Here is a 13,263-nt window from a genome sequence, read left to right on the forward strand (position 1 = left end):
GGCTTCATCCCTGGGATGCAAGGCTGGTTCAACGTATGCAAATCAATAAACATAATCCATCACATAAACAGAGCCAATGACAAAAACCACATGCTTATCTCAATAGATACAGAAAAGGCCTTTGACAAAATTCAACACCCCTTCATGCTTGAAACTCTCAATAAACTAGGTATTGATGGAACGTACCTCAAAATAATAAGAGCTATTTATCACAAACCCACAGCCAATATCATACTGAATGGGCAAAAGCTGGAAGCATTCCCTTTGAAAACTGGTACAAGACAAGAATGCCCTCTCTCACCACTCCTATTCAACATAGTATTGGAAGTTCTGGCCAGGGCAATCAGGCAAGAGAAAGAAATAAAGGGTATTCAATAAAGGGTATTCAAATAGGAAGAGAGGAAGTCCATGTGGAGAAATTGGAACACTTTTACACTGTTGGTGGGAGTGTAAATTAGTTCAATGATTGTGGAAGATGGTGTGGCGATTCTTCAAGTATCTAGAACCAGAAATACCATTTGACCCAGCAATCCCATTACTGGGCATATACCCAAAGGATTATACATCATGCTACTATAAAGACACATGCGCATGTATGTTTATTGCAGCCCTGTTCACAATAGCAAAGACTTGGAACCAACCCAAATGCCCATCAGTGGTAGACTGGGTAAAGAAAGTGTGGCACATATACACCATGGAATACTACGCAGCCATAAAAGAGGATGATTTCATGTCCTTTGCGGGGACACGCATGAAGCTGGAAACCATCATTCTTGGCAAACTAACACAGGAACAGAAAACCAAACACCACATATTCTCACTCATAAGTGGGAGTTGAACTATGAGAACACATGGACACAGGGAGGGGAACATCACACGCTGGGGCCTGTTGGCAGGTGGGGGGCAAGGGGAGGGATAGCATTAGGAGAAATAACTAAGGTAGATGACAGGTTGTTGGGTGCAGCAAAGCACCATGGCACGTGTATACTTATGTGACAAACCTGCATGTTCTGCACGTCTATCCCAGAACTTAAAATATAATTAAAAAATGCTTTCTTGAACAGCATACTAACAGCAGTGAACAGAGGCATGAGTGTGGATGATTTTCAAAAAGAGTTTAACATGAAGGATGCCGTATATGCTGTTGCCAATGCTTGGAACATAGTATCTAAAGACACAGTTGTGCATGTCTGGCACAACCTCTGGCCTGGGACTATGTTTAGTGATGATGATCAAAGTAGTGACTTTGAAGGATCTTGTATGTCAAATGAGAAAAAAATGATCTCTGACCTCTCCTCCTTACATTTGCAAAAAAATATACCTTCAGAGTCTGTCTGGAAGGTGGGTGAAGTGGATATTTAAGAAGTTTTTAACGTCCATAATGAGGCTCCAGTTACTCCAGTTGACTGATAGTGAAATAGCCAAAATGGTTCTGAATCAAGGTGGTCATAATAGTGATGATGAAGATGACATTAACACTGCAGAAAAAAGTCCTATACATGACATGGTGAAAATGTGTGATGATCTTACTGAAGGACTAGAGCAGTGTTCATTTATAACAGAATAACAAATCATGTCAGTTTATACAATCAGAGAGAAAATTCTGAAGCAAAAACTGTTGTTAATAAGACAGATGAGGCTGGGTGCAGTGGCTCACGCCTGTAATCCCAGCACTTTGGGAGGCTGAGGCAGGCGGACCACTAGACCAGGAGATCGAGACCATCCTGGCTAACACGGTGAAAACCTGTCTCTACTAAACAAAATACAAAAAATTAGCTGGGCCTGGTGGTGGGTGCCTGTAGTCCCAGCTACTCAGGAGGCTGAGGCAGGAGAATGGCATGAACCCAGGAGGCGGAGCTTGCAGTGAGCTGAGATGGTGCCACTGCACCGCAGCCTGGGCGACAGAGTCTCCTGGTCTCTCATCTGCTTCTGATGCTTCTTATTACCTAAAAACAAACACAGAAACAAAAAACAGGATACAGTAGCCTTTTAATCAAAACACAATATCATAGGTATAGACTGAAAGCCTGTCTTCATTTGTTCTTGCTCTTGTTTAACAGCTGATACAAGTATTCTGGTGATACTACTGTGCTGCTAGGTTACCCAGAACATATTATTTTTTAACCGTATCAGTAGTAGGTAATATTTTTTACTGTTAGATACTTATGTGTAAGTAAGTGTAAGAAAATAATTGCTTATCAGTAGCATACAAGTTCAGAGTTAGGAATGATGGTGATACCTAACAACCGTAGATCGTCCACATGGGTGCCCAAGATAGTGACACCTTTGCTTTCTGATGGTTCAGTGTATACAAACTTTGCACAAAATTATTTAAAATATTTTATAAAGTTTATCTTCAGGCTGTGTATAAGGTTTATGTGAAACAAATGAATTTCATGTTTCGACTTGGGTCACATCCCCGAGGTACCTCGTTATGCCTATGGAGATATTCCCAAATCTGGAAAAGATTCAAAATATGAAACACTTATGATCCCAAAGATTTTGGATAAGTGATACTCAAACTTTATATCATTTTACACCTGATTTTTTTCTTTAATATCTATGAGTATGACACAAAACACAGGTAATGTTTTTAACATTTATGCATTATCTTTCCCCTTCACTTACATGACTTTTTAAAAAATGTTCTTTGAACTTCATATTTCTCTAGGGCTCGTGTTAAAAACTCTGAGTATTTCATATTTATTCAAAATTACCAATGTAGCCTGAACTACAGTTCTTCCAAACATGGATTAATGTCTTTGTTTCAGTGATATTCACAGTAGCCCATTTTTTTGTGTGTATTTAAATGTTTCATAAATTTAGGCTGGGTGCATTGGCTCATGCCTGTAATCCCAACACTTTGGGAGGCCAAAGAGGGAGGGTTGTTTGAAGCTAGGAGTTCAACATCAGCCTGGGCAACGTAGTATGACCTCATCTCTAAAAAAATGCAAAAATTAGCCAGGCGTGGTGGTGTACACCTGTAATCCTAGCTACTCGGGAAGCCTGAGTCAGGAGGATTGCTTGAGCCCAGGATTTGGAGGCTGCATTGAGCTATGATTGTGCCACTGCACTCTAGCCTGGGCATTAAAAGAAGACTGTCTCAAAAACAAAAACAAAGTTTAATAAAGTTATTGTTACAGAGCCCATGGATTATTTATGCTATTTTTTTTTTGTTTTTTTTTTTTATTTTTTAGCTGGATCTGGAGATTCTTATATGGATTGTTAATATCCAAACTTACTTGCAAAATATGATGTGATTGAATGAATATCTTTACATAAATCTGCATTGATCAAGTGATTGGTTTTTCACAATAAAATTTATTATCTCACAAAACCAGAAGTCCAGAAGGGAGGCTCAAGTTAGGCATTAGCTCATTTGAGGCATCAAGGAATTTCTTTTCACCTTTCTCTTTGCTTTTCTTGGTAATTCTTGGGTAACTCTTGGGGCTTTTTTCTTGGGTAATTCTCATCCTGGGCAAGTTGAGTACATTTCAGGTTCTACATCTAGCTGTGACAATGTCAGGGGAAAAAGAGAGAATCCCCTTCTGTGGGTCTGTCTTAGGAAAGAAAAAATCTTTCCTAGAAGTCTTCCATGAGATTCTCCTTATATTATGCTGGCCACAACTGTGTCATATGTCCTACCTAAACTAGTTCTTTGCAAAAGTAATGGGGCCACCATGACTGGCTTAGATCAATTAGGAATTGCCTGTATGGCTGGCTTAGGGCCAGCCCTCTGAAAGTACATGCCAATGCCTTGTGGATTCTTCAGGAAAGAAAACAGATTCTATTAGAAAAGAGGAGGGCAGAGGAGAAAGGAAATTAGGACAGGCAACCAAGAAAGTATGCTGCATTCGATTATTTAATAAATGGTTTTAGAATAATTGACTTTTCATTTGGTTCTGTGCATGTCCATGTTACTTGGTTGATGGACTTGATCAGATTCTTCTTTTCATTTTTTTTTTTTTTTTGGTCTACTTGTTATGTCAGTTACTGAAAGGGAAGTGTAAAAGTCTGTAGCTATATTTGTGGCTTTGTACATTTCTCCCTTTAATTCTGTCAGTTTTTATACACACACACTTAGGATTATTGTGTCTTCTTGATGGATTAACCCCCTTTTCATTATGAACCATTCCTTTTTATCTCTGGTAACCCTTGATGTTATCACCAGTGTTTCCATGTCTGCCTTTTCTGATGTTAATATAGCCACTCCAGCTTTCTTATGATTACTGTTTGCTTGATGTATCTTTTTTTTTTTTTGAGATGGAGTCTTGCTCTATTGCCCAGGCTGGAGTACAGTGGCGTGATTTTGGCTCACTGCAACCTCCACCTCCTAGGTTCCAGCGATTCTCCTGCCTCAGCCTCCTGAGTAGCTGAGATTATGGGCGTGCACCACCACGCCTGACTAATTTTTGTATTTTTAGTAGAGTCAGCGTCTCACCATGTTGGCCAGGCTGGTCTCAAACTTCTGACCTCTGGTGATCCATCCACCTCAGCCTCCCAAAGTGCTGGGATTAAAGGCACAAGCCACCGTGCCCGGCCTACTTGATGTATCTTTTTTTCATTATTGTATTCTTAACCCATCTGTGCCTTTGTATTTAAAATATATCTCTTATGAACATTGTATAGTTAGGTCTTTTCTCCCAGTCTGATAATCTCTGACCTTTAATTGGAAGGTGTAGTCCGTTTACATTTAATATTAATTATCGGTAGGATTGAGTTTAAGTCTGTCATCTTGACAATTGTTTTTATTTGTCTCATATGTTCCTTGTTCCTTTTGGTCTCTTTTCCAGTCTTCTTTTATTTATTTATTTTTATTGATTTTTTTTTTAAGGATTCCATTTTATTTCCTCGACTCGGTAGCTACACTTAAAAAAAAATAGTTGCTCTAGAGTAGGGTTCTCAGCCTCCACATTGTTGACATTCTTGACCAGATAATTTTTTGTTCTTGAGGTTGACCTGTGCATTATAAAGCTGACTACCCACTAGGTGCCAGTAGCATATGCCCCCTGACCCCTGTTATGAAAATAAAAAATGTCTCCAGTGATTGTCAGATATCCTGTGGGATGATGAGAGGCAGAAAAATTACTAGTGGTTGGGAATCTAGCTTTAGAGCTTAACAGTATGCATTTTCAATTTATAACAGTCTACCTTGAAATAATATACTATTTCATGTATTGTGTTAGAATCTTAAAAGAGTACTTCTATTTCCTCTCTCCCTTCCTTGTGCTATGGTTGTCATACACTTTAATTCTATATGTATTTATAAACTTCACATTGCCTTGTTAATCTTTTTGCCTCAAACTGGTGATTTTCTTTTAAAGAAATTACAAAAGAGGGGAAAACATGTCTTTTAGGTGTACCAGGTTCATCTTATACTTTTCCTACTCCAGCCTTGGAATCAGTCATTTTTTCAAGAAGTCTTGGTTTCTTATAGTAGAAAGTAATAATTAGAAGCTAAGATCTGGGTTCTGGATATGTTCATTGCTAGGGGGGGTGTGTGTGTGTGTAAACACATGTACATCTGTATTTTCATATATTAAAAGCTGAGTTCATAGTGATACATCCAATTTCAATCAAACATTGCATGTTAACTTGTTTCCTCTCTCTCTGATAGTGAAAAACCTAACTTCTATTATCTCGAATATACTTATATATCAGTTTCCTGATATGTAACCAAATAATAGTTGCTCCTCCCCTGTGCTGTTGTTGCCTCCTCCCCTGTGCAGGTGCTGTCCTCATTCCTTTCAGGCTCTGACATCTGCATACTCTTACCTCAGCTCAGCTGGTCTCCTTCTTTTTTCTTTTTTTTTTTTTTAAGAGATGGGGGTCTTACTCTGGCACCTAAGCTGGAGTATAGTGGCATGATCATGGCTCACTGCAGTCTCTAACTCCTATGCTCAAGGGATCCTCCTACCTCAGCCTCCTGAGTAGCTGGGACTACAGGTGTGTGCCGCCATGCCCGGCTTTTTTTGTTTTTTGTTTGTAGAGACAGGGTCTTGCTATGTTGACCAGGGTGCTCTTGAACTCCTGACCTCAAGTGGTCCTCCTGCCTAGCCTCCCAAAGTGCTGAGATTATAGGCATGAGCCACTGTGTCCAGCCCCGCCTGAGTTCTGACACCTTCCCTCAGCTACCCCTTTGCATGGATGCCTATCTCAACCTGGTCAGCTCTGACAGCCATGCCAGGGCCAGGTGGCCCTCCTAGGCAGAAACCCTCACCCAGTTTGGACTCTGTACTCACCCTAGCCACCGTTTCCTATGGATACCCTGCTGAAGCTTTGAGATCCTGCGCTAGGTAGCTCACACCGTGGAAGCCCACTTTATCCCACTTAGGTTCTAACTTTTCATGCTGGGTTATCCCGTGAACTCTTCTCAGTGTAGATGCTCTCCTCCTCCTACTCTGGCTCCCATGGTAAGCCAGTCTCTAGAGTGAACTCTGTCACCTCATGCTAGACTACTCTTCTGCTTAGTTGCCTAGCTGTCCATCCTGCTTTATACCACCAGATGGCTTTTGTATGGAATTGTTTGGGTAGCTAAGGGGGATGGAAGAGGAAGAAGACCTTGTAGTTGTTAACACGAAACATTTATTAGTTTGTAATGATAGACTCGTGTGATCATTTGATTGTCTTCTCTGACCTTTCTCAGGTTAGGGACTGTTCCATGGATACCAAATAGTTTCCCCAGGATCTAGCATAAAGTATGTACTCAAGTTTTTATTGAATAAATAAATATTCAGAAAGATTAAGTACTTTAATCAGGTCATACAGCTATTATGTTTTTATGTGTTGAAGACATGGATTTAAATACACTTCTGGCTGGGCGCAGTGGCTCATGCCTATAATCCCAGCACTTTGGGAGGCCAAGGCCAGTGGATCACTTGAGGTCAGGAGTTTGAGAGCAGCCTGGCCAACATGGTGAAACCTCTACTCGACTAAAAATACAAAAATTAGCCATGCATGGTGGTGCGTGCCTGTAATCCCAGCTGATCGGGAGTCTGAGGCAGGAGAATCGCTTGAACTGGGAGGCAGAGGTTGCAGTGAGTTGAGATCACGCCACTGCACTCCAGCCTGGGCCACAGAGCAAGACTCCATCTCATAAATAAATAAATAAATACAATTCTCTCATTACAAAAATAAATACAAGCATCCTGAATGCTTTCACATCAGATACTTTTCCTGTACAAAAGTATATGGAAATCACAGTGATGGCAGCGGTGGCCCATCTGGTAGCTGCTGCAGAGATGCTGCAGTGGGGGAGGCGTTGCCAGGGCTGCCCATTCCACAGAGCCCGCAGGGAGCCAGGAACAGATAGGAACCCTACTCTCTTCTGAGTTGGCAGGGCAGGAGCCCCGCCCTCCTGGGTGCAGCTGCAGTGGGTGCAGTGGACTCCAGGTGAAGTCCTCAGACTTAGAACCTAAGTGGGATAAAGTGGGCTTCCATGAGTGTGAGCTACCTAGCACACACTCAGGTGGAGTGAGAAGTTAACAGGGCTTTTTCTGGCCCGCCTGTGGCCGCCCATGAACCAATCAGCATGCACTTCCTCCCTGCTGAGCCCATGAAAACCCTGGACTTAGCCAGACTCCAACAGACTGGGGAAAACCTGCCTGTGGAAAGGAGCTACCCGCTGTGGGTCTCTTCCCCACGCAGACCTGGGCATCCCTGTGCTCTCAGGGGCCAGGGAAGCCCCGCCTTCCCTTGCAGTCTCCGAAGTGCCTGCTCCTGCTGCCTGGCCTCTCCCCGCTCCTGCTGTCTGCTCCGGTTTCAGAGCAAAGTTGAGGCCTAGCCTGGGTGCTGTTGCCACCCAGCTGGGTGCACACCACTTGGGGTGGCACTGACGTGCCAGCCCCCTGCCGCCTGAACCGCCCCCCCCCCCCAGACTTTGGGTGCCAATGAGCACGGGAAGGAGGCCAAAGGGGGTCGAGGGTGGGTTGATAAGGGCCTGCAGGCGCCCCTTCCCCGAACAGCCTGGGCTCTGTGATTGATGGCAGCAGGAGGCAGACAGGCTCGTGAGTGCAAAGGGGTGGGTCCCGGTGAGGTCCCACCCTCAAACCAGGGATGGCCTGAAGCGTGGGGTCTGGGCTGTCAGTTCCAGGTGGAGTCGAGACTGGAGTGAGAAGTTACAGGGCTTTTTCCGGTCCATTGGCCGCCCATGGACCAATTAGCATGCACTTTCTCCCTTCTGAACCCATGAAAACCCCTGACACAGCCAGACTCCAACAGACGTGGGGACGACCTGCCTGTGGAAAGGAGCTACCCACTGTGGGTCTTCTCTCAGCTGAAAGCTGAACACTCGTTCAGGAGACCTTCTTGTAGAAAGGAGCTACTCGCTTCGGATCTCTTGAGAGCTGTTCTGTTGCTCAGTGAAGCTCCTCTCCGCCTTGCTTACCATCCAGTTGTCCGAGTACTTCATTCTTCCTGGATGCGAGACAAGAACTGGGGACCCGCCAAATGCCGGGACTGAAAGAGCTGTAACACAAACAGGGCTGAAACATGTTCCCCTGCTCCCCATGTTACCAGTGACAGGAGAGAAGAGCTGCAGCCCTTGGGGGAGCCCAGACCTAGGGGCTCCCCAAGCCTGGGCTCTGACACCCTCTTTGGGACTCTGTGGTTCTGGTGTCTCCAAGCTTTTGGGCGCCACTGTGTTCTCGTTCAGATGCGGATGCCCGCAGCAGAAGCTGTGTGTGGTACATCTGGTCCAGCTGCAGCCTCACATGGAGCTGGCATCTCTGCCAGTGCCTGGAGCTGCCCGCCCCACTGCAGCAGCTGGCATCTGCGCCTGGCTCACTGTTGACAGGTGTGGGATCCGGGCCGGTAGCACGAGCCAAGCACCGCCTGCAGGGACAAGTGGACAGAATGAGCCCAGTGGGCAAGCAATACTCAGGTAGAAGGTGCCGCCGGCCACAGACGTTTCTGGCTGGTGAAGTGACACCCCAGAGATCCCGTGACAATAGTTTAGTTAGGGAGTTACCCATGTACATGATTATCTTCATTTAATATAAGACCATACATTATGAGTGCCATATAAAGTTTAATGCTTTAGGTAGTATAAAAATATCTTTCACTTGGATAACTTTATACTCATTGAGTCATAAAATGTTGGCACTGAAAGAGGCTCCAGAGATAGTCTAGTTCAGCACAACCAAGCAATACAGAACATACATGTTACTAGTATTCAGGAAGGAGTGGGGAACTATGTAAGTAATGGAAGTAAGCCTTCCAGGTGATTCTGACTACCTTGCCTGCCTGCCTGCCTGCCTTCCTCTCCTTTCCCCTTCCTTCCTTCCTTCCTTCCTTCCTTCCTTCCTTCCTTCCTTCCTTCCTTCCTTCCTTCCTTCCTTCCTTTCCTTCCTTCCTTTCCTTCCTTTCCTTTTCTTCTGTCGCCCAGGCTGGAGTGCAGTAATGCCATCTCGGTTCACTGCAACCTCTGCCTCCCAGGTTCAAGTGATTCTCCTGCCTCACCTTCCCGAGTAGCTGGGATTACAGGTGCCTGCCACCATGCCTGGCTAATTTTTGTATTTTTAGTAGAGATGGGGTTTCACTATGTTGGCCAGGCTGGTCTTAAACTCCTGACTTCAGGTGATACGCCTGCCTCAGCCTCCCAAAGTGTTGGGATTACAGGCATGAGCCACTGCGCCCGGCCTTCTTGTCTCAAAGTGTCCCTCAGTCTGTGATTGATCTTGATCTGCACAACAGCTCTTAGAGACACAGGGCAAGGAAAAATTCAACAAATGAGGATGCTGAGGTCTAGAGAGTCATAGCGACTTCTCAAGTTTTATCCTCCATCTTTATCATTCTCTAGAGACATTTTACATAAGAACGTGATATTATTTAAAACCTTTTCTGTAATACAGTGTATTTGTCACGGTGAGGATGTGGTAGAGAAAGGTGTGAAAAAACATCCTAAGTACTTGAGAATTAGGCTATTAGTTTCTTTTTATTGTTTCAGCAGTGCTTAAAAAGTTAATATGATGAGTTATATTCCAGGTTCTCTCAGTTAGGAATATTAACTTATTGATAGATAATAGTCCTTTTAGATAGTTGATGAATTCAGAAAAATTACAGATGAAAAACCTGCGAGAGGGAAGAATATCTGAAACTCATACATCTTTAGTGAAAGTTACTAGTACTCCTTACCTATGTGTGCTTGCTAATATTAGAATCCCACTGAAAAGAACCTCATATAATCAGAATCTTTTTGCTGTGGATATGTTGAGTATGCCCATTTACAACTTTTCATATGATTATTTAATGATTCAGAGTTCTTAGGAAATGACTTTTTCTGTTTTTATTAAAATTTTTTTTCCTCTTCACCATTCTCAGAGAAAAGGGAATTATCTTGTTCAAAAGATGAATGTGAGTTATTTCATGGATACTATGTTTAAACTGGCTGATTAGAACCTGAAAAATAATATTTGAAAAATATATAACATATAAATAAGATTCAAAAATTAATAAAATCGCTTTGTTCTTATATTATTCACATTGAGAACCTACATTTTCTAATAGAAAATCTGTTAAGAGACAGGTCTGGGAACATCCTGTCTGATAATTTGTTTCTTTCATTCTCACTCTTCACCAAGGGAAAATCAGTTCATTTTTAAAATCTGAGAACAATGGTTACCTCCCTTGAAGAGTTTGAAGACTAGATATCAGATATGTAAGGTGCCACACATTTTATCTGACACTTACTAGGTGCTCAATAAATTGTACTTTTTGTTGATTTCCCTATTCTTTAAACTATTATCTACTATAATAACCAGAAGTAACTTTAATTTTGCTTTCCTATCAAATTCTCTTTTCCCTTACTCCTTTTCTACAGGTGTATCTACATCAGCAATCAAAATGGCATCAACCAGACTTCCTTCCCCCAAAAGCTTAGTGAGTGCCCCAACTCAGATTCTTGCACAGTTCCCTAAACAACATCAACAGTCTCCTAAGCAGCAGTTATATCAAGTGCAACAGCAGACACAGCAACAAGTGGCCCAACCTTCTCCAGTATCTCATCAGCAACAGCCTCAGCAGTCTCCTTTGCCACCTGGTATTAAACCTACCATCCAAATCAAACAGGAGTCAGGTAACTGGAAAATGTGTATAAGATATGGTAATTCTTCTTTATTCACCAGTTTTTTTAGTCTTCCAGTCCATGAACACGGTATGTCTCTTCATTTATTTAGGTCTTTGACTTTTTCATCAATGTTTTACAGCTTTCAGCATATAGATTCTGTATATGTTTTGTTAGATTTGTACCTAAGCATTTCATTTTCTTGTCGTGATTATAATTGGTATTATGATTTTAATTTCAATGTCTACATGTTTTTTGTTAGTATATAAAAATAGTATTGATCTTGTATCCTTTGACCTTGCTGAACTCACTTGTTCTCAGAGTATTTACATAGATTCCTTGGGATTTTCTGTGTATGCAACTATGTCATCTATAAATAGGGACAGTTTTGTTTCTTCCTTTCCAATCAATTGCTGTTTATTTCTTTTTGGTGTTTTATTTTATTGTCTAGAACTTCCAATACTATGCTGAATGAATAAGAGTGAGGAAAGTGGACATCCTTGCTTTGTTCCTAATCTTAAGGAGAAAACATTCAGTTTTTCACCATTAAGTATGATACCAGCTGTAGGCTTTTTATAGATGCTCTTTATCAAGTAGACGGAGTGCACTTCTGCTACTAGTTTTTGGGGAGTTTTTATCATGAATGAGTGTTGGATTTTGTCAAGTGCTTTTTCTGTTCAATTAAGTTTTTTCTTGTTTAGTCTATTGATATGCTGGATTATATTGATTGATTTTCTGTTAAACTAGCCTTGCATATTTGAAATAAATCCCACTTGGTCATGATATATAATTTTTAAAAATACATTGCTGGATTCAATTTGTCTCTCTATTCATGAGACATTTTGGTCTGTAATATTCTTATTTTATACTGCCTTTGTCCGATTTTGGTCAGGATAATACCGGCCTCATAAAGTGAGTTTGGAAGTATTTATTTCCTTTCTATTTTTTGGAAAAGACTATGTAAGATTGATGTTAATTCTTTAAATGTTCAGTAGAATTCTCCAATGAAGCCATCTGGGCCCGGAGAGTTCTGTTTTTAGAAGCTTTTAATTGATGAATTCCATTTCTTTATTAGTTATGGGACTTTTCAGATTATCTGTTTCATCTTGGTTTTGGTAGTTTATGGTTTTGAGGAATTGATCCATTTCTTCTAAGTTGTCAAATTTTTGAGTGTAAATTTGCTTGTAGTAGTTCTTTACTATTCTTTTAATGGCTATAGGATTGATATTAATGTCCTGTTTCATTTCTGATATTGGTGGTTTGTATCTTTCTTTGTCAGACTTGCTATTTATTGCATTTAAAAATTTATTGAATTTTTTAAGAACTAGATTTTTGTTTCATTGATTTTTCCTTTGCTTTTCTGTTTTTAATTTTATTATCTTTATTATTTCTATCCTACTTTCTTTAGGTTTATTTTGCTCTTCTAATTTCTTAAGGTGGGAACTTAGATTATTGATTCAAGACATACTGTCTTTTCTAATTACTTAGCATTTAGTTCCATCTATGTAAAGACATTTGTCACAAATTTCTCTCGGCACTGTGTTAGCTGCCTTCCACATATTTTAATATGTTCTGTTTTCATTTTTATTCAATTTTTTGTGTAAGACTTCTTCTTTGACCCATGGATTATTTAGAATTGTGTTGCTTAATTTCTAATGGAGATTTTTCTGGGTTTGTTTGTTTGTTTTGCTATTGATTTCTAGTTTGATTTCATTATGGTCTGAGAACACACTGTATCATTTCAATTCTTTTACGTTTATTGAGGTTTGTTTTTTCACCCACAATATGTTCTACTTTGGTGGGTGGTCCATGGTGCTCGTAAAATATCTATGCTGCCGATGTTGGGTGGAGTATTCTATATATGTATATCAACTAGATTCTGTTGGTTGATTATGTTGTTCAGTTCTCCTATATCTATGCTGAATTTTCTGCATAGTAGTTCTATTAGTTGATGGGAGTGAGGTAATAAAGTCCCCAACTAATTGTTGGATTCTAGTACTGCAAAAACAGCTATCTCAGTTTTTGCTACATGTATTATATTTTGATATATCTATTGTTTGATGCATACATATTTAGAAACATTGTGTCTTCCTGGTATATTGATCCTGTCTCATTATGTAGCGTTCCTTTTTTTCTGCAATTTATTCTCTATTTTTTTTAAATATAAAGGCTGATTTTAAAAAATTTCCATTCTTAAAATT

General features: G+C 40.9%; 1 protein-coding gene across 18 annotated transcripts in view; it reads left to right on the forward strand.

Moving 5' to 3' along the window:
* EMSY (EMSY transcriptional repressor, BRCA2 interacting) overlaps positions 1-13,263 on the forward strand; it is a 108,694-nt gene that overhangs the window by 41,295 nt on the left and 54,136 nt on the right. For all 18 annotated transcript variants that reach the window (XM_055094701.2, XM_055094705.2, XM_034933404.3 and 15 more), the window contains one exon: positions 10,820-11,074. In XM_055094701.2, coding sequence (XP_054950676.1) covers positions 10,820-11,074 — 255 coding nt within the window. The remainder of the gene's footprint in view (positions 1-10,819; positions 11,075-13,263) is intronic.

The sequence above is a fragment of the Pan paniscus genome, chromosome 9 (genome assembly GCF_029289425.2).
Source record: "Pan paniscus chromosome 9, NHGRI_mPanPan1-v2.0_pri, whole genome shotgun sequence".
In the NCBI taxonomy this organism is placed as follows: Eukaryota; Metazoa; Chordata; class Mammalia; order Primates; family Hominidae; genus Pan; species Pan paniscus.